Source organism: Apis florea, unplaced genomic scaffold (assembly GCF_048593485.1).
Source record: "Apis florea isolate Af1SG1 unplaced genomic scaffold, ASM4859348v1 contig_3036_pilon, whole genome shotgun sequence".
NCBI classification, from domain to species: Eukaryota; Metazoa; Arthropoda; class Insecta; order Hymenoptera; family Apidae; genus Apis; species Apis florea.
In genome coordinates this window covers 1,493,773-1,514,873 of record NW_028256694.1, presented here as the reverse complement: position 1 = coordinate 1,514,873, position 21,101 = coordinate 1,493,773, and the positions used below count along the sequence as shown (strand labels likewise).

The window sequence follows — 21,101 nt, the reverse complement described above, 5'->3', positions numbered from 1 at the left end:
TCCTAAATATCAATATTTATTATAACGAATTTTTTACCATAACGCTTAATAGAAGAATCGTTACTTAATAATAATATTTTAACATTTTTAATATTTTCGTAATAATCAATTAGCAAACGTCTTTCATACAAAATGATTTATTTATTTTTATTAAATTCTATATCTATAGTTATTATTTATAAAATATTTAAATAAATTTAAATAAAATTATTCTATGAATTTAATATACGTATATTAACTATATTCAATATATAATCTTCTGATTACATTTTGTTTCGTTTTATTAAATTGTCGCGTAAAAAACAGTTGGTAATATCCGTCATAGATTTTAAAACCGACTTTCGATACTATGTTTCAACAGCATATTCGATGATGCAATAAAAATGCTCGTAGGTGGCGCCACTAAGACCACTTTAATTGTACAACATTTCGGTAATTAACGTTTAAAAAGATATTTTCCAATTAATTACCGTTTCAATTTACTCACTTAGTGTCGATAAGTATTAATAGACTCAATTATTGTTCTCAAACGACATTTCTTAACCGAATGTTTACTGTATCCACGATCGCCCATTCCATACCAGGTATGTATCGAAGTTGTTTGACATTGAAAGTATTTTCTCATTTTAATCAATTTAATGTATATGTGCTATTTTACTGAAAACTTTTAAAAAATTTATTTTCTTTTGTGAGCAAAAACAACTTTTCAAGTTTGAAAAATTCTAGAAAATTTCAGAACAAGTGATTTTCGAACAAATTTTAGAACATCATTCCTTATCTTTCCTTAAGTAGGACGCTTTTCTATCATAAAATGTAAATTATTTTCTATGTGACTTATCGTATTTAACATATAAATTCATTGTTTTACTGTAGTATGAACTCTTATTTCCTTGATTCTATGTTTAAGTAATGATTTTGATTGATAAGAGTATGTATAGAGCTACATGTACAGTTTTGATGTAAAAAAAATAAGTATAATTAAAAAGAAATGAAAGTTTTTACAATTCTTTTAATTTGTGTTGAATATAATATTGAAATTTATAGATATTATATGAATATGGTAACTATAATTCATTTTAATGGTAGAATATCAAAATAAGAAGAAAATAACAAACATGTTTAGTAATATTTAGTAATAAATATACAAATATGTTTTCAATATATTCATATAGCAATGGAATTATCATATTTATTATATTCAATTTATTATGTTTGATAATAATGAATTATTAGAAGCTTTTATAAATATTAAATTCTATAACCTGATCTTTACTATTTATAATTTTTTCAGGGAGTGACCCGAACAAGATGACGCAGAAGCGTGGTGCAAGTATGTCACATGTTGGGTAAGTTTTAAAATTATTGTTTTTTTATTTATTATCATTACAACAATTAAATGTTATTAAACTATTGGATTATTAAAATTATTTTTTATATTTTTTTTAAATTAATCAAATTTTCTAAATTTTAATTCAAAATTTTCATTTTTAAATAGAAATATAATCAAATTTATCATTAAAAGTTCATGTTATCTTTTATATTTTTCATTTAATAGCATTAAGTTTTTAAATTTAACTATATAAAAACTTTTAAAATAATTTTTCAAATATTTTTATATATTATCCAATTTATTTTTTTGCAATTAATAAAATATTAAATTTTTACCTCTCTTTTACTCAAATAGTAGAAGATAAGGACAAATAAAAAAAGAAATAAAAAATATTTTGCAGTGAAATTTTGTTATGGATATTATTATCTATATAATGACGTAATATTTTACTAATCGCATATTATAAACGAGACAAGTTTTAAGTTCTCGATTAACACGATTCCAAGAAACGTTATAGTGGTGACAATGAGCCAGATTACGATGTCTAACAATGGTAGGTGACTTCTGAGTTGTCGATGTCCGCTAATATTCCTTTACACCAGCGATTGCGACATCGCGTCAGAAACATTTTGTTATCGTAAGCGTTGCATACTTTTACCTTGTAAATGTACATTGTACGATTGTTACGATATCTTGGTGGATAGCTTCTTGAAATAGAATTTGCACGTCTATAAACGATTATGAGATAAGCTTGTTCTTGATCGATGTAGCAAAGAAGGTTTAAAGATGAAAGGGATACGATGTAATATAAATAGAATTTTATTAATAATAATATTTAGAATTATAGTTATTATTACAATATAACGTATTAGTAATATTATATTTATTTAAAACAAGTATTATTATAATAAAAAATCTTAATCTTTCTTTCTTCTGGAATCTTTAGAAATTTAAAAAATTTTAATAGTCTTATAATTTTCTTTTCTTGATATTTCTTAGATATTTAACATTTTTATTTCTTACGATATTTATTATAAAATCCTTGAGAATAATTTTGCACGAAAGGAACTTAAGAAATCGTTACAAACGATAGATGTTTTTAATAAAAAAAATTTCATATTGTGATTTGTTTATATTTATATTAATTTTGTTATGTTTCTTGATAAAAGGAAGTATTATATAAAGAAAATAAAAATATAATACTGCTTAAATCACGTATAAAGAATAATACACATATTATATAAATATCTATTACATAAAATATACATTATTTGAAACGATAACTACACCAACGATTCGATGTAATAACTTACTTCCTTCGATGGCTCTCATTAGTTTGTCTCATTTTAATCTAATAAGTCGTTTCATCTGTCTAATAGGTAACACAATAGACAAAGTAAATTTTCGATTAAGATGTTGTTATCGTTTCTTTCGAATTGGAGAAGGAAATTAAATTTTTATTTATTAATAAAAGCAATGCTTTTTCAATTAAATTTTATGATACTATTTTTTTTTTTTTTTAAATAAATTCGATATCAATATTCATCAAAATTTAATATGAGATATTATAATAATATTTAATGTAATAAGTTGATATAAAAGAAACTTTTTTTTTGTATCAAAGAAAACATCTTAATGAGATTTAAGAATCGAACAAAAGTTTATATGAAAATTTAATAAGAAATCTTAAATTAAAAGATTGTACATATGCCTGATTTGTTAAAAACTTACTTAGATTCCGATAAATTCTATAGAAATCTGCTCAAAAATCCTAAATCTTTCAAGAAAGAACGAAGAACGTAATAAAAATTTTAACGTTCTCTCATAAGAACAATTTAAAGAATCACAAACGTCAAAGAAGTTTTCTGCTCAACAAAAAGCAGAAAAATCTTCAGAAATTTGCCATCAACGCGAAACAAAGATTTATCATATTTCTTTAATTAACATTTAAAATCTTCATTGTACATAGAATAAAAAATTCTATTCTCTCCAAACTTCTTTCGAGAAGAAGGAAAAAAATTTAAAGAAACAATCACAAGAATTTCACGATCCAAAAACAAACCCCCCTCCCCCTCCTCCCAAAAATCGAGTCGACGATCGATTACAACTACAGATCTTCCAAATAATAAAGAAAAATAACCGAGATTCGAGAATCTCTTAGAGAAAAAAAAATTCCTGCACACGTTGGAGAACTATTCGAACGGACCTCCTCCTTTGGTTGTCGATCCTTGGGACCAGGTCACGAGCAATCCCGATCCTGTTCGCCCTCCTCGCGAGCGTGTAACGCGCTGAACGAGGACGAATGCATCCCGGTTAAAAGTCATGCTTTACACAGTGGCTGTGTTCCGTGGCTCTCTGGTGGGAGAAGTGATAGTCCTTACCGGGGTATAGCACAGCGGCACATTATGCGGCTATGGTGGAATCAGTCACTGGCGAGTTGTGGGTGGTGACTAGTCGTCGACCCATCCGTCCGTCCGTCTACGAAACGTGTTTCCGCGTACGTTCCGCCGTTCCTCTCGTCCCGTTTCACGTGGCTAAAATATCCCATAGATCGCGATCGAAGCCATCGATCCGTCCTCTCTCTCTATCTATCTCTCTCTCTCTCTGGAGCACCGCCACCGATCGCGCACGTGCCGTGGCGTATCCTCCGCCTGAAAACTCGTTGATCTCGTTCTTATTCCACGATTTCGAGCATCCATAATTAATATTCGGGCATGGATGGAAATTTTATCGGTCGTGAAAAAGTGTGACGAAGTGAAGTTTCTCGTTGGTGGATAGGATCGATCGAGGAACGATTTGAGGAGAGATTTAGGATTTTAGTTTGGAAGAAGTTTGGAGGACGTTGGACGAATCGGTATTGGAAATGTGAGGGAATTTTTGTGGAAGATTTGAATGGAAAGATCCGATGGAGTTGATGCAAGACTTGGATTCGTATCTTGTGCGAGATACACGCGAGAAAGCGAAGAAGATCGAGACGATTGTTTGAAGGAAGAAGAGTTCTTGCGAGAAATCAGGCGCAAATTTTGGCTTCCGTTCGATTTTCGCTTCGAATTGCTCGATTTACAGGAAATCGATCGATGATCTGATGGAGCCAGGAACGAGAATCTTCGAAACGAAATTCTGTCTGCATTCATTCGCGGAGTAATGGCTCGGGCTGGTCGATGAAAATGTTCCATGGTGTGTGCGCGATTTCCAAAACGATATCGATCAATGCTCCGTCGAATCATCGATCACGATTTGATCGTAATCACGCTGGAAGTTAAGCTTCGATTAAAATTGAAATCTTCCGAATAAAATACAACAGTGGACGAGAATTTTTACAGAAAATTATTTATTGTTGAGAAACATTTATCACGAGGGAGTGGAAATTCAGATTATTTGATCGACACAAATTAATATATAATTAAAAGTTATCGAGGAAAAAAGGAAATTCTGGACAGAAGATAAGCATTGACCAAACTTTAGAAAAACTCGAAACTTTTATTTGAAAATTGATTTGAGATAAAAGAAACTCGATGTTTTCATGTTAGCGTGATTGGAACAAAGGTGAATGAGTCGTAGTCAATTCCTTCGCGCGCCATCCATAAATACCTGTTGGATCTCTGGAGGGAAAATTCCCTAGGAAGATATCTACGAATAACAAGGCTGGAACATCTTGGCAAAAGCCGTTGTGAACAGGGTATAAAGTATCAGAGATCTTTTGAACATAGATCTTCGGGAACCAGATGACACGATAACTTGATCCTGCAATCCTATTACGATCTTCCAACCCGATATTATTTAGTTATCGTATTCAAAACTGGTGGAATAAAATTAATGAAAAGTTAACGCAGAAGAGAAATGTGCAAGAAGCGTGAGATTCGTCGAAGAAAGTCGACGAAAGAAGTCGATGTTGAACTCGTATCGGTAGAAAAATGGTAGAACCAAGGAGATCCAGGTAATCCCCGAGGACACTTCCTGTGCAATCTACGAGCCATCTTCGAGGTTCGAGATTCCGCGATAACCCTGAGGAATGGAGGAAAGTTTATTTTAAACCGACCACGTAGAATCTCCTCTTAAGATTAGCAACAGGATGATGAACTGATCTTATGGAATTATGAATAATTTAATTTCTACCATCCTCTCTTCCATCCTCGTTCCACCCAATAATCGTAAACACTGATAAGAAACCAGACTTTAACCCCTCCCTCCAAAAAACTTCATTTCAACCGAAGCAAATCTCGAACCCCAACACAAAACAAGCGACCAACTTAATCTCTCTAATTGAAATTTCCACACCCTCCTATAACAACAATTATTACAAAGAACAGTAACGAATCGTGGCCACCAAGATGGACGCTTGAATGCAGGCCACGTGACAACTGTAGGAAACTGCTTAAAACGAATTTTCCCCGTTCGATCAAAGTGGCAAAAAGGCCGGCAAAATAGAGTATCCGGGTGGTAGCGGTATGTACGGGGGTGGGACGGGTAGCGGCGGGTATGGAGTGGGTTTGGGCCCGGGAGCGGGCCCCTCGCATTACATACCCTCGGCCACGTCCGTCGGCTACCAACTGCCACCCCCGCCGCCCCCACCGGCCTGCCCAACCGCCGGAAATCAGCTGCTCACTTACGGGACCAACTTATCGCCCCATCACATGCAGCAGACCCATGCAGCAGACGCGCAGCAGTCCAAAAGACGGAGGTAAATCGCGTATTGTCTTCTTTTTTTTTTTTTTTTTTTTAATCTTCTTTTTTATTAGCGTCTTTTATGTTTGTGATTCTTTCGTGGCGAAGAGACGAGAAGGTCGTGTGCAGAGATGTGATTCTTTTTTTTTTTTTTTTTGGAGGAAAGATTTTAGATCGTAGTTTATTGGATGGAATATAAATTGGAAATTGGAAATTTTAAGAGAGCGTGTTATAATGGAGAAGGATTCTTTTCCCTTGGAGTAGGAACAAATTTGGAAAGTTGTTAATTTTTTGAACCGTTGTAAATAGTAGAAATTGGAGCAACGTGTTGAAGATTTGCATTATTCCATTTTGGAGTGTTTTGTTCTTGTGAACGAAAGTTGGAGTTGGTATAGTAGTATTTGAAAATTATTTGATTTCGGTGTGAAAGCGTAAAAATTTTGTGGAAAAGTGTGTTCCCGAAGAAGGAACCGCAGTTTCGGAAAGGAAAGGTTCGGAGTAATCGATACGGAATAGTTATAATTAGCGCAAGAAGATGGCACAAGTGAATTCTTGACCTATATGCTTATAATTACGTTGATGTAGTCTTCCTTATGATTTGAAAGATGCTGTCGAAAAAGATCAAAAACACCGCGGCTTTTATTTTTTTTTTTTTAAAAGAAAGAGCTTCATCATACATATTTCAAACAAAGAAGGCTTCGTTGTATCACAAGAGTCACATGAATCACTTCCACTTATCTGTTCCAATTCATGACTCGTCTCTTAAAATTCTTCGATCTTTAACATTTTTTTTTATATATTCGATCCCCCGAGAAGAATAATTTTTTACAATTCTTCCAAATTTTTTCCAATATCTTCTCAAATTCTCTCAACTCTTATTAAAATTTTCCCTCAGATTCTAAACTTAAAATCGACAACGAATTTTCGACGGGAAATTAATAACAAAATGTTCAAAGTGTTGACAGGAGATTTTCAAATCGGATCAGACACGTTTCAACGAATTCCTCTTCTCCCATAAATTCCAATAGAATTATTCCACCGTTTAATAACTCGTTCCTTCGCGAGAGAATTAAAAAAAAAAAAAAAAAAACACCAATGGTCCAATTGTATTTCTAAATTGCATAAATAACTGTTGTTAACGAGGGAAGAGAAGAGAACAGGTAGTAAAAAATAAGGGAAAGAGCAAAAGAATTCGAGGCTAGGCCGCGTCGTGTTGTTCGGTCTAGTTTCGAGTCGGAGTCGTGACCGTTGTTCTCGCGATTGCTTATTGAAATTGAGAGAGGCGAGCGTGTGTTAGCGGTCATGGATTCGCCATTCCCTTAAATCAATAGCCCGCGGGGGGAAACTTGTGCGCGGCAACCGTTTGCCAATTTCTTCTCTGTCTCGGATCCATTATCGATTTCGATCCAAGGATTATCGCGATCCGTGGATTTCCAATCGAAAAATTAAACGCAGGAAGAATCGTTTGAATTGTGGAAAACAAATTTTTGCGAGGTGTACACGATGTTTAAAAAAGCGGGATAGATTCCACGTTGCGGATGATTCGAATCAAATATATCTGGAACAAATAATATTTTTTATTTTTCGTCAGTTTCGTTGTTTTCGTCTTTCGAATCTTTGCATTGGAATTGGAAAATTTTCACGAATTTTCTATCCTTGTTAAAATTGAAATTGACGGTAAAATTAGATCGAGTTTCTCGGTTTTGATTTCTCTTTTGGAAGATGATTTGAATCGAACGTGCACGTTGATTTGACGAGGGTTTTAAGAATGAAAATGAGGCGGTAAGAGGAAAAATTTTTACTTCTTTGATCGAATTAATTAGAAATTTGGAAAATTGTGAAAATATTGATGATGAATTCAATTTGTATCGTATCGATAGTGATGTAGCTTTGAATTTTGTGATAGAGAATATTCTAGCAAAAAGTCTCGTAGAATTAAACATATCAAGGAAGAATTTTAATTACGATAAATCTAATAAATAGATTATCATTTTTTGAAGACTTTAAAATTTTAGCAAACCATATCAATCAATAAACAATGGGATGTCAAATATTGAAAAATATTTAAAAGAAAATATATTTATTTTATGTTACGTAAAACTTAACCATATCTATTAATTTCATCGTCAAAATCTTCGAACTCTCCTCAAGTTCGATTCAAATCTTGCTCCGGAACCAGGATCTATCTTTAAAATCGATCTTTCGAGTGAAACTTACTCTAAATTTATCCCTATAAGATAAATTTTAAAATCGGGGAGGAAAGAAAAAGGGAAAAAAGAGCAACGAGGGGAGAATAAGAGAAGGCAAGGTGAGGGAAAAGTAGTAGTTTTAATTGAAATTAGTGAGGTGAACTTTGATAGGCGACGATCGTCGAAATAGCATGTCGAGTTCTCCATGAAATTTATCACGTATCGCGTTATCAATGACACAAAACAATCCCACCGTATCGGCAATAATTTTCGCGACCCAGCACGACGATTGGTCGGAAACGGCAGTGGTTATGCTGTCTTTGAATCGAGATAGCCGGATTATCGGTGAAACCCGCGTAAAAACAACGTGGACCATCGTAAAACCGCTTTACCGCTACCACGTGAACGGAAACGCGGATATCATGGGCCTGATAGCGGGTTTCCAAAGCGTACAATGTTACTGCTATATATATATATTTCACCTTCTTTTTCGACGTTTTATTATTTTTATTTTATTCATCTTTCCATTTTGTTGTTTATTTATTCACTTTTCTTTTGCTTTTTTTCTTCTACTAACTCACTTAGAAGAGATAATTAGAGTTAGATTGAGAATAATATATACGTGTTATTTGAGTATATTATCCGGAAAATTATGGTACTCGAGGATCTAGGAAAGGTTGATTGAACTTTGGGCGAAGATTAATTGATTTGAAATGTTGTTTATAATTTCTTCTTAGACTGGATTCAGAGAAAATTGAGTTGAGCATATCGTTTGTGGTTTCAAGAAAGGAATTAATTTTCCCTTCCCGAAATTGGTGATATTTACAACGATATTTCTCTCTTTTTGATCTAATCGTTTTCAAGCCTCTTTCCGAATTTTCCAAGAGAGTAAAAAAATAAATTCGTTGTGAACAGATTTTTCACAAGCACATTTTCGAGATTTATCGTGATCTTCTCGATACCTTGCCTTATTTTCAAATAAGGAAAAAAGAAATAGGATTTTCATTCCGATTCGTCCACCATGCTCAAATTGTTCCAATTCATTAGAACGTGTGGCTGGTGTGCAAGTTGTTATTAAAAGATCGGCAACTTTTTCCAGTGAAATCCAAAACACGTTGACAAGACGAATTTATAAATAATGTCACGTTTTGACGGAAGTAAATTGCTTCATTATTGTACAATGTCTTGCGTAACCATCGTTGGACTTCATTATATATGTATACAAAAGGATTGAAAAAACGATTGTGCGTACGACTTCCTCATACTTCGGCCCCGATACCGACACGAAGTTATAACGTTTATTGCGTGACTGTTTTTCAATCGACACTATATCTTGCGTGTGTTCGTTTCTACGAATTCTTCTCTTTCCTTTTTTTTTTTTTTTAGTTTTCGTTCAATTCTATAATAAGAAACGAAACTTCTTTCTAAAGAATTAGAAAGTGTGTTAAAAATTGGGGAAAAAAGGTTAATTTATTCTTTGAAGAAAAACATGGTATAAACTCGTTCGATCGATAAAAAAGAAATTGAATTACATCACACGTTTTACTATTTGGAAAAAGATTTTAATTCTTGATCCAAAACTTCGATTTTTCAACTATCTTGAACAACTTTTCCGCGAAACGAAAATCTGTTCCAGATCCTTGTTCAATATTCAATTCCTTAATCCAAACTTCTTCAAAACTTCGAGGAACAAAAAATAAAAAATTATAAGTTATATATGATCCCACGATGAGAGGATGGTAAGATAAAATTCCTCTTCTTTCGTGGAAAGAACGGATAGGAGGCGAGCTGCAGCGTAAAAACTCGATCTATCGGGAGGGTATCACCGGTTATTCCCGGTGATACATTCGTCGAAGGATGTTTTTTCCCCGTTTCCACCGCCGCCTCCGCAATCCTCTACGCGCTTTTTCCCTCGTCCTCTTCCCATTATCCTCGCCGGTTTATTCTCACTTTCGTCGAATCCGAACGAGTCACGCTCGATCGACTTCTTCTTCTTCTTCTTCCTCCTCCTCCTCAACCTTCCTCTCCACCTCTTTTTCCTTCCTCCTATTCTTGTCAACTCTGCTCCTGAACATTCTTAAGGGGCTCGCACACGATCGATAATGTCGTCCACGTAATTATCGAACGAGATCGAAACAAGATATGGAGATATTGTAAAATTATATTTGTTTTCTTAAACGTCGTAAAATTTATCGAAAAAGATGGAGTTTCTTCGTGACGAGAAAAGAAATTTTCGTATGCACGCAAACTTTAACGTTTTAGTCTAAACAGTCTTATCTCTGCTATTTGTAAAACGTTATATTTTATAAATCGATAAAAAAAGAAAAGGAAGACAGGAATACGATGTAACGTTATTAATGCTGGAAGAGATGATGTTGTTGTGAAAGAAGGAATCGTGTTTGTAAAGCAACACGGTTGTTAAAAATGAGATAAGGGAAAGTCTGGCGTGTTATCAGTAGACCAGTAAGATTTGTATGCAAACAAACGTATTTATTCTGTCTTTCAATAATTGGACAGAAATAGAATAATCGCTCTAAGTCGCTACGAAAATAAATAACAACCGATATTTTTCTTCTTTTCCAACTTTTGCATTTGTTTCTAGAAGATTTTCCACGGATATATTAATATTCCAATACTTGGTAGATAAATCTACGTAATAAAATTACCCGCATTATGCAAATACTACGTGATTTACGTATTTTTTTTTTTTTTTTCACATATTATGCATACAAATATCTTCAGTCTTTAATTATGAATAATATTTCTCTTATAATAAGAATATTATCGAGAATATTATTGGTCGTGTGCGAACCCCTTTAAGGTTGTTCCTTCCTGTGCCACAAAAACAAATCTTTTCGCAGTCTTGACAACGCGACGTAACAGTCGAGATCTGGTTGGTTTTTACGGGATGATCGTTGTCCTGGTGAAGCTATAGCAACAACCATTTCGATTTCCACGGATCGTGATTCGTTTCTCCTTTTCCTCTTTTTCTTTTTTTCCTTTTTTTTTTTTTATTGATTTTCTGCGTGATATTAATTCTCTTCTCTTCTCTTCTCTTCTTTGGGCTACGTTAATGAGCGTTTTAATCCGTTAATTGGGTCATCTCTCAGTCAGATTCTTATTTAGACACGGAATCGAAGAGTTTATGGAAAAATGAGAGATTTTCGTCAATGTATTCGTATCCGTTTCTCTTTTTCTTTTTCTCTTTTTTTTTTTTTATTGATTTTCCACATATCATATTCTCTTCTTTGAGCTAAGTTTTAATGAGCGTTTCAATCCGTTAACTGAGTCATTTCGTAATCAAATTCTTATTTAAGAATCGAAGAGTTCAGTTTATGGAAAGATGAGAGATTTTCGTCAATGTATTCGCACATTTTTCTTTCTCTCTTTTTTTTTTAAATCGTACACATACAACTACAGCATAATATTTCCCCTCCCCGACCAACCAACCTTTCAATTATACAGCCCATAATTATTAGAGATAAAAAAAAAAAAAAAAAAAAAGGAGGAGGAAAGAATTGTGTATAAATATAGCTATATAAAATGGATATATAGTAATATTTTCACGAATCAATCTTCACTTTTAATTGAAAGTGCCAATAAATGTAAAGCAAATTGAATCCGTTGAGACGGGAATGATAGTCGTTGGATTAAACCATTAAAATGAAATTTCCTTCGATCGATGGTTAAGGAGAAGTCGCTGTTTGGTATTTCAATTAACGAGCATTGAACACGGACAATCATTAACGTTTCTAATGCGTTGATTTTGCTGAACGGGGGCCTCGTGTGAAGGTGCGTGTCGATACACGGTGTATGACATAAATATGCATTACACGCTGCGTTTAGCGAGCGTTACTAATAAGCGCTTAATTATGAACGAAAATAATAAGTAAGCACGACCGCTTCAATCTCGAAACACACTTTCCTCGTCGTCTTGTCCATCCGGTTCAACGACTCCTCCCCGCAGTTGCACGAATTTATTTCGAAACGAAAAACTAAAAGAGAAGAGAATAATATCTCGATCGTGCAAATCGATTGAAAAAATTAATTTTATGCAGATCCGTCCTTTTTATGCGATGTTTGTAATTCGATGATACGCGAATGATTGTAATTTTGGAAAGAATAATTGACAGATTATTGAAAATAGTTTAAAATTATTTTAAATTAAACTCGAACAGAACAGAACCTGCTCGTTATTTCCCACGTTTAAGTAATTTACTCTCCTTTCTACGTACGAGAGGAATAAAAGAATTTACTGCAATTGGCTCGTTTATATTTTTTCAAAACGACTCGTCAATTCCTTTATGGAGAGCCATCAACGGGTAATTGTAAAAACGAGACAAGTTTATGATACCCGATCAATTTACAACCTTGTCAATTTTCTATTCATTATTAAATTTTATCGATTTTAATTAAAATTTAAAGAATTCATCAAAACTGTGCGTACAACTCTGTTCGCAATATATATGTATAAAATTCTTCATAATCTTTCGTTTCTTATTCAACACGACGGGAATTGCGTCCCCGCGTATTCCGAAAAACGGGTGGTCGAGGTGAAAAATTCTTCGTTATGTAACATAATGATCTGGTAATCGGCCTCATGAATTCACAAACGGCCGCAAATCTCCTCTACGTGACGAATTCCGCGAGCGCCGCCGGGTTTTGTTTGGTCGACGCGTACCACGTTAAGCTGGCATTAGGCGGACACCTCGTCGCTGTCATTCGCCCAGCTTGTGTTTCCTGCGCGGTTATTCAAGAGGAATCCGCCGATAACGAAACTTTTTCCCGTGTCTCCTCTTTCCTTCCCTCCTTCGTTGGGGTTTTTTTCGCTCGTAATCGTTCCAAATTCTTTCTTTTCTTTTCTTTTCTTTTTTTTTCATTCGAATTAAAAAGTAAGGAAATTCAAAATGGAGAATGCAAAGAAATATTCGATTTTAATGTTAACCCGATTTAATTGAATTGGCCGCCATTCTCCTTCTTTTCATTGTATACACTTGGAAAAATAAAAGAGCCGATACTCGAATCTATTATTCTTAAAGCTACGTTTCACAAAGGTTTGTTAAAACACGATCTATTTAACCAACGCGGATTAAAGGTAAAAAAAAATCGGGAAATCGTCCGCCGATTAAAACAGCAAGAAAAGTTTTCCAACTCGCGAAACGTGTCTGAGCTAAAACGCTCTCGAAAGTGGCGTAATCGTTCTTAAACGAGCGTGTAATAACGTTGAAAGAAGGAGGGAGAAAAATGATTACGGGGGGGGGGAGAGGAGTCAGAGTCGATCGAGCGCGGAGTTACACGGTGCGTGAACAGAGGGGTAGTAACAAACAGTTACGCCGGCAATTAACCGGATCTCCCTCTCTTATTTCCTCTTCCTTTTCGCGTTTTGGTCGCGTGACTTTCCGCTCGAGGCGAACCCCGAAACGACAATAAGGATTTCCTCAGCCGTGAGAGTCACGGCTCCTCCTCCTCCTCTTTTCGTTCTACCGTGAAACGGTCATCCCCTTTCGTTTCGTTATCTTCGATTACAATCGATTATCGATCCTTGATAAGCGACGAAAATCCATCCCTTCCTCGATTTTTCTCTTCTCCTTTCTCTCTCTCTCTCTCTCTCTCTCTTCTTCTTTTTCTCCATTTGTAATCTCGTTCCTCGAACTGTTTCGCAATTAACGAACCGAAACGATCGAGATAAATTGCTCTATTTTTGCCGGGCCGTTTTATCGCGTAAAGAAAAAGAAGAGGAGAAAGAAAAAGATTGGCAGCGAGCCAATCGCTCGTTTTTTGTTGGGAACGAGGCGAAAAGAGGCGCGAGAGGATCGGTTCATTGAATTCGAAGGGTGAGGGTTTTTGCTGTTGTGGATCGGGAGGGGGAGCGAGAGCAACAGGTATCGAGGAGGCGGTTTTTCGTGGGATCGAATGCGAAGGATATGTTCGGGGAGTGGAATTTCCGAGCGGAGACGTCGTCGTCGGTTATTGCGATATTTTATTTTGTTTGGATCGAAGGAAGGTGTTAACGTTCAATAAGTAATTGGAGGATCGAGAGGATGAAAAATCTTGCAGGGTTAAGAAATTAAATAAAGGGGTAGAGACATCTTATGTTATATCATAATAATAGATTATATCTGAATATCGAAAATCGTTGTAATCACTTTCGCTGCTACGAGCATCGATATTTTCTTTCTATCATCAATTTTTTTTTCCAATAAACGTCAAAGCAACTCGAATTGTGAGACCGCTGACGATCTTACTCACGTTTGATTCTTTTCAAATATAGCTTCATTCAGATTCTTAAGTTCTTTACGTCGAATGGTTACATCTTTTTATCTGAAATTAGATCGTGATCGGGGATCGAACTACATTTTCGTTCGAGTTTGGCAGTCGTGGCGATAGAAATTTTCTAAGCATGGAATGAAATTGGAAGGGAAATGTAACGATAAAAGTAAAAATAATAGACGGTGAATGTCGATGAACCAAGAACGCATCTTACTTTATTATTAAAATATCCCACGAAACAATATTTAATATTCAACAAATATCCTTATCTCTTTGGAACGAAAAGATACATAAAGTGTTGAATAAAATATGAAATATCGCCTTCGAACCAATCCAAATCCAAAGTATTCCAAGATCGTTCTTAAACCGACCAATTTATAATTAAAAATCCAACAACTCGGTATCCAATATATCCAAGATCATCGCTTGGATTCACTGTAGACTCCCAGGGTTGAACCTCCCAACGTGGTCGAATCGAGGCAACCAAAGTCTCAAAGTAGATACGTGGCGGAAAACTCGGCGCAAGAAGCGGCGTGCAAGAAGAGGGTCGGTGCAGGAATACGATCGGGGAGGCGGTGACCAATAAGGTCGGCGGAGAGCGGATAAGAGTCCCAGAGTCGGAGAACGATGGACCGCCTCCCGGGCCCATTCCACGGGCCCGCCAATAGCTTTCCTCTCTCCTTTTAATATGCGAACACTCGCCGCCGTTCGATCGCCGTTCCCCTAATGAAAAAACTCTATCTATCGGATAGGTGTTAGATTCTTGGTCACCGTCGCTCGACATTTCTTCCACCCGCTCTCCTCGCCCTCTTCTTCCCTCCACCAGCCTCTGTACGTGTCGTCTCCTCTTTTTTCCTCTCTCTCTCTCTCTGTTAACGTTGTCCATTGTACCTTGGATGGATTACCAGTCGAGCAATCAAATGGGTTCTGGTCGAGGCTAATCGATTCGAACGGTAGGATCGTATTTTTCTTTGCGTCACGAATTTTATTGCTCGTTTGCAAAACGACGCCTCTTTTTTGCAATTTTTATAGAATCTATTCCTCTTATGCGTTCTATCAAATTCTATTTGACAAGGAAGAAAGGGTAAAAGCGAATAGCCGAAAGGTAAGGCGACCGTGTTCTTCGCGTGCCTCTGTGCAGGAGGGAGATTCAACTGTGTGTCCAAAGTGGTGGCGCAACGGCCTCCCTGAGCGTACAGGAAGAAGGAGTCTAGAATGGATGTAGCACACGTGGACACGTGGAGGAATGGAGGAACGTAAATGTACGAGGACGATCGCGAAGAGAAAAAGGGGGGAGGAGGAGGGGAGAGAGGGGCAAGGGGGTCAAAGTCGTGACCACGTCGTGTCGGGCTGGAAAAATGCAAAAAGGCGCCACTGTAACCTGAACAGAGCCCTCCGTATCACGTGACGCCTCCTCCTCCTCCTCCTCCTCCTCCTGTTTTTTCCACCGATTATTTCGATCATTCTTCTTTTTTCCAACCTTCCTTTCTACAACGAAATGCGTTGTACGCATTTTTACGAAGGATTTCAAATGGATGATCGTAACTTGAGAAGAATGGATTTTCAGGTTTTTTTTTCCTACCAGGTGAAAAATGTATGTAAAATATAAAATGGTATTGATAGATAAAATTGTAGGGTAAGTTGTTGTTCTTATTCTTGCTTCGTTAAGAGGAGGCTGATGACCTATCGATACCACTTTTCTCTTTTTGCCCGGATTAGCCGCTAATATATCGTAACCTCGTGTCGCTAACGGATTCTTGGATTAGCAACAAGGGGCTTTTTGTCAATTAAGATTCCTTCGATAAGATTCTACGTGGAGCACGTAGTATCTGTTTCAACGATCTATGGAACATATATCCGTCCAACCCGTCTGGTTCGAACGATCCCCCCTCCCCCAAGCATTGAACACGTCTCTCCAACGTTATTCCAAATAATTTCTAGGCTGTATCCAAAGATCTGAGAGGAGGGAAACAATTTTTCCAAGTTTTACTCCGTTAACTCGTACGGTACGTTACCCGTGGACGAAAAACTGACAATATAAACTCGTTGCATACGCAATCCTTCCAACATTTTTTCATGCAGCAAGAAGAAATGAACGATCCAATGAATATAATCACGTTCTATTATATATTCGATCGATATTTGTCGTAATCGTGTCTTGCCGCATTGAAATTAATTACAATTAATAATGCCACGTGTCTTTTATTCTCTGAATAATAAAATTCCCAGATTCGTCCACAATTTATCAACGTATCCTTGTTGTACAACTCGAATAACCTTATTAACAGTAACATTTATCTTGAATAAATCGCGGTGGCCGATTGAATAGAGAGCCGAAGAAGAGAGAGGTGTAAAAAGTTGTGGATGGATCTCTATCTCTATGGTGTTATTGGCAACGTGTTAATAAATCTGGTCGAGATATTAATCGATCGAGGGCGAATCGTCGTGGTTAACGGGACGCTAACGATGCGTTGCTATTCGCCGCGTGTTAAGATCAATCGCGACGCGTGTAACGATGCATCTCATTAACGCAACGAAGGGGAGAAGTAAGAAGGGAACCGGTCGAGGAAGGGTTATCAAGACATTATTACGATCCTTATACAGCAGGATAATGGCCGATCAGGGAACGTGCTGTTCCCGGATTAACGAACCTCTATATTATATTGTCCCCCCTTTTTTTTCTTTTTTTTTTTTTTTTTTTTTTGGATTGGATGAGATTCGCACGTTCGCAAGATCGTTAAGATGATGGAAGGCAAGGTTTTTTTTGCGCGAACGATTTTATATGCGAACAATCTTTCAAGAATTTCGTGTATGACTTTAAGAGGAGTAGTTATTTTTGAATGTTATTCTGGATTGGTGTGATCGAAGGGGAGGATTATGCGATAGGAAAGGAGGCGAATGATAAAACTTTTCCAAACTGAAATTAAAGAGAAAAATACGGAAGGAAAGTGAAATTCGAATGATAAAATGAAATAGGAGTGGAAAGGGTTGAAGTCGCGTATATTTCAAACGTACGAAGACGTAGCGTTACCCGTTTCTGATGATTTACTATCCAGATAAAAGGAGATAAAAATCGGGATAGGTGCTCCATTCCCACGGCGTTCGCGGCTACAAATTATCGAATGCTCCAAGATCCGAGAAATACAGAGATTTGTGATCTGACTGCAAAATCTACACGTGCGCGGCCCCCCTCTGAATAGAGCTAGGCCTAGACACTTTCACCGTGTTCCACGATCGATATCCAAAATGTCGTAGCCAACAACTTCCAACACGTTCGCCAACTTGGCTTATAAATTATTAAAATAAAAAACAACATCTCTGAGATTACAGCCTGTAAAGAACCATTAACCGTTAAGAAACATTTCGATTCTCTCTACCTTTGATTTTTCCTTGCCACAAAATCGACCTCCGCAAAATTTAGTATTAATTTTGAATGTTAGAAGATAAGAAATAATTTAATTAAATTCAGAAAATTATTCAATCTTGGATTCTGATAATTTAAAATAAAATTCCGAAAATATGAACGTACGATCTCGAGACCGAAGCCCGGATAATCCCAATAATAAGAAGAAACCCTTGCAGCTTTCAAGAAAAAGCTACGGCTCAACTACCAAGCCAATATGCGCGAATATATTAAATCGACGTAATACACATTGTGTATTACTCGATAAGTCTCCCTATCGTCTCTCCCCGTCTCGTATCCGTACTTCTCTGGGGAAGGGGGGGCAGGAAGAGGGGAGGGGAAAAAAAAAGAAAAAAAAAAAAAGAGAGCAGAAAAAGCGGGTTCAAAGCGGGCAAACACACGGCGAGAGTATAGAAAAAAAGGGGTAGAGAAGGGGAACTCGGTGAAGGAATATGGGGCCTTCTCGCTCGGACCCGGATACACTGCGGGCCCTACACCACCCCCACCCTCGCTCTCCGTTACTCCGGCTCGGTGGTGGGGGGCAGATGCTGGCTGCAGCTCGGCGTAACGTTCGCCGGGGCAAAGAAGGAGAAAAAGAAGAAGAAGAAGAAGAAGAAGAAGGGTAGGGTGGGTGGGGAGGGAGGAGGAGGGGTAGAGGAAGGGGAACTCGGTTTTTCGCTCAGGGTCAGAGGCGTACATCACCCGAGTGCTCGCGCGCGCGCGTTCATGTAATAGACTGACGATAGGCCCACGGATTTCTGGGTGTGCGTGTGTGTACGTCCACGTTGAACGTACGTCCAATGGGAGTATAATTTTCTATCCCGTGGTTAATACGATCGCGCTCGATCGAAGGGATCGATCGGTTGAGTGACGCCTGGGTAACGAGATGTCAATAAGGGATTTATAGTTTTTATTTGTTCTCCGTTTCACTCTTTCTTTTCCTTCCTTTTTTTTCGAAATTTTCGAAAACTCGGAGGAGCAGGAGTTGTCGCCAGTTTGGGCTAATTACGGTGCTCTTTATTTGGATTATTTTAATATCTCGAGTTTAAGAGGAAAGATTCGTTTCGATATTGAAGATGTTAAATGAGATAAATAATTACATGTGTAATCCTATCGTGCATACGTAAACGAATCTACGTCACGAGCATTCATATCATCATTTTCGTGTTATAATTCTAGTTTTCTACGAAAAAGAAAAATATTGCGCAAGAAATATATATATGCTTCCGATCAAATTCGTTCGCACGCTAATTAATAATTATATTACAGTTTCACGATATGATTACGAAAATACCAAGTGAATATAAAAGCATTTGAGAGCATTTCTTCACCAAAATGCGTCGTTCATCGCGAGATTAAAATTAATAAATCGAAATCCACATATTCGTCCGAGCACGGCCTCTCGACCACGTGGTTTTATAGAGAGCATCAGCGCACTCGCGTGAATATTGCATGAGGAGGGTCCTCTCTATTCGCGCTTACTGTTACACGATACGCTCTAGATTTGGGTAGAAGTTGGATAGGCGACGGCCAATTTTGTAATGTCCCCGTGTCGCGTTTGGTAATCCGGAAGTGATTACACTACGGCGTATCGGCGACGCGACATTTATTCGCTACGTACGCGGAATATTCGATCGTTTCGAACGGCAGATGGACCTCGGTGAACGACGACGTTCCTCAACGACGAAGGTCGTACGCACTTTTCGCGTGACTTTTTTTTTTTTTTTTTTTTTTTTGCGCAACGAGTCACTGGATGGCCACGTGGTACCTGTTTGTTTTTTTTTTTTTTTAATCTTTCGTTCTTCGATCCTTGTTCTTTGATAACATATTAATCTGATCACTGGTATATACGCGATTGTGAAAGAAGATGGAAAAATGGGATGAATGTGTAAGAAATGATAGATAAGATTTAGCTAGGGGATCTTATTATGAATTATTTTGTAACCGAGGAGGGTATAATATTTGATTATAAATGCGATGATGAATTTTTAAATTTTGAATTTTCATCATTATATTTTTCAATCATTTTTTCGATCATTCATCGATAATAATAATGTATAATTTTGTTTGCAAAGAATATTATAAATATTATCATTGTAAATAACGATGAATGCAAATAACTGTACCGATAATTAATTATTCGAAATGCTTTTATATCTTTACAGATCCGACGAGGACGATCCCAGTGGGTGTAAATATAGAAGGTTGGAGAACGAGAATGTACAGGACAAAGAAAGATTTGCGAGGTGAGTGTCAGGCTCGACTTGCATGCTCTTCGTCTTGCGATAATAAATGAGAGGAGTCGGTGAATGGGTTAAACATTTCTTCCTTTCTTTCTTTCTTTCTTTCTTTCTTTCTTTCTTTCTCTGTCGGAAAAATGCGTTCTATTCCGATTTTCTATTCATTTGGGATATAAAAGATATTTACGAGGTAACGAATAATATTGTTCGTTCACAGTCAGAAATCTGGTTATTGAATTATTATTATTCATTATAATTGATATGAAATTATTGCAAAAAGGAATATTAAATCAGAGGAAATTGATTAACATATCACGCGTTTATAAAAATGAGATAAAATGGTAAAGTAATTATTTTTCACGTGCGTATATACGACGTTATTGTTCAGTAATTGGCGGTGAGATTTAATTTTCCCGCGAATCATAAATCATAAATCAACGAACGACGATACCAAATTGCCACGATGATAATATAATTTTATTTTTTTAATCGTAAAAAAATTAATGACACGTATACACGTCAATAACAGTGTAAAAATTAGCAATGTAAATTATGCATATAAACTTTGATACGAGATTTATGTTGATTACACATTTTTTTTTATCGCCTTCGATAATAATGCATTCGAGAAATCTTACACTCCTTTCTGCAATCTTCTGTTCTGCCTCGAATCGTTTATATCGTCGATTCCTAATCCACAGATAACGATATCTGAAATATTAATTTTTCGAAAGATTCATTGCAATTATTTATTAATCGCGTAGAAGACGCTCTATAAAATTTTTAACGCTTTTATCAAGTACAATTCAAAGAGAAAACATTTGTCTTTGTTATCACGCATAGAAGACACGCACAATTTGCAATTTCAATATCATCATCGATAATACAAAACGATAATTTTATTAAATTCGAATAAAACCAATTCCTTGCGTGAAAAATCCCTCCTTCGATTTCCCTGGAATCGAAAAAAAAAAAAAAAAAAAATTCACGAAATGGAATCGTTT

The 21,101-nt window shown here is 36.3% G+C and overlaps 1 protein-coding gene across 2 annotated transcripts in view; it reads left to right on the top strand.

Moving 5' to 3' along the window:
• Positions 1-376: 376 nt before the first annotated feature.
• The window catches only part of tgo (Aryl hydrocarbon receptor nuclear translocator homolog tgo), a 37,864-nt gene continuing 17,139 nt past the window's right edge, over positions 377-21,101 (top strand). For both annotated transcript variants that reach the window (XM_086908105.1, XM_086908104.1), the window contains exons 1-3: positions 377-584; positions 1,292-1,346; positions 20,023-20,103. In XM_086908105.1, the coding sequence (XP_086764231.1) occupies positions 548-584; positions 1,292-1,346; positions 20,023-20,103 (173 nt within the window). In that variant the 5' untranslated portion in view covers positions 377-547. The remainder of the gene's footprint in view (positions 585-1,291; positions 1,347-20,022; positions 20,104-21,101) is intronic.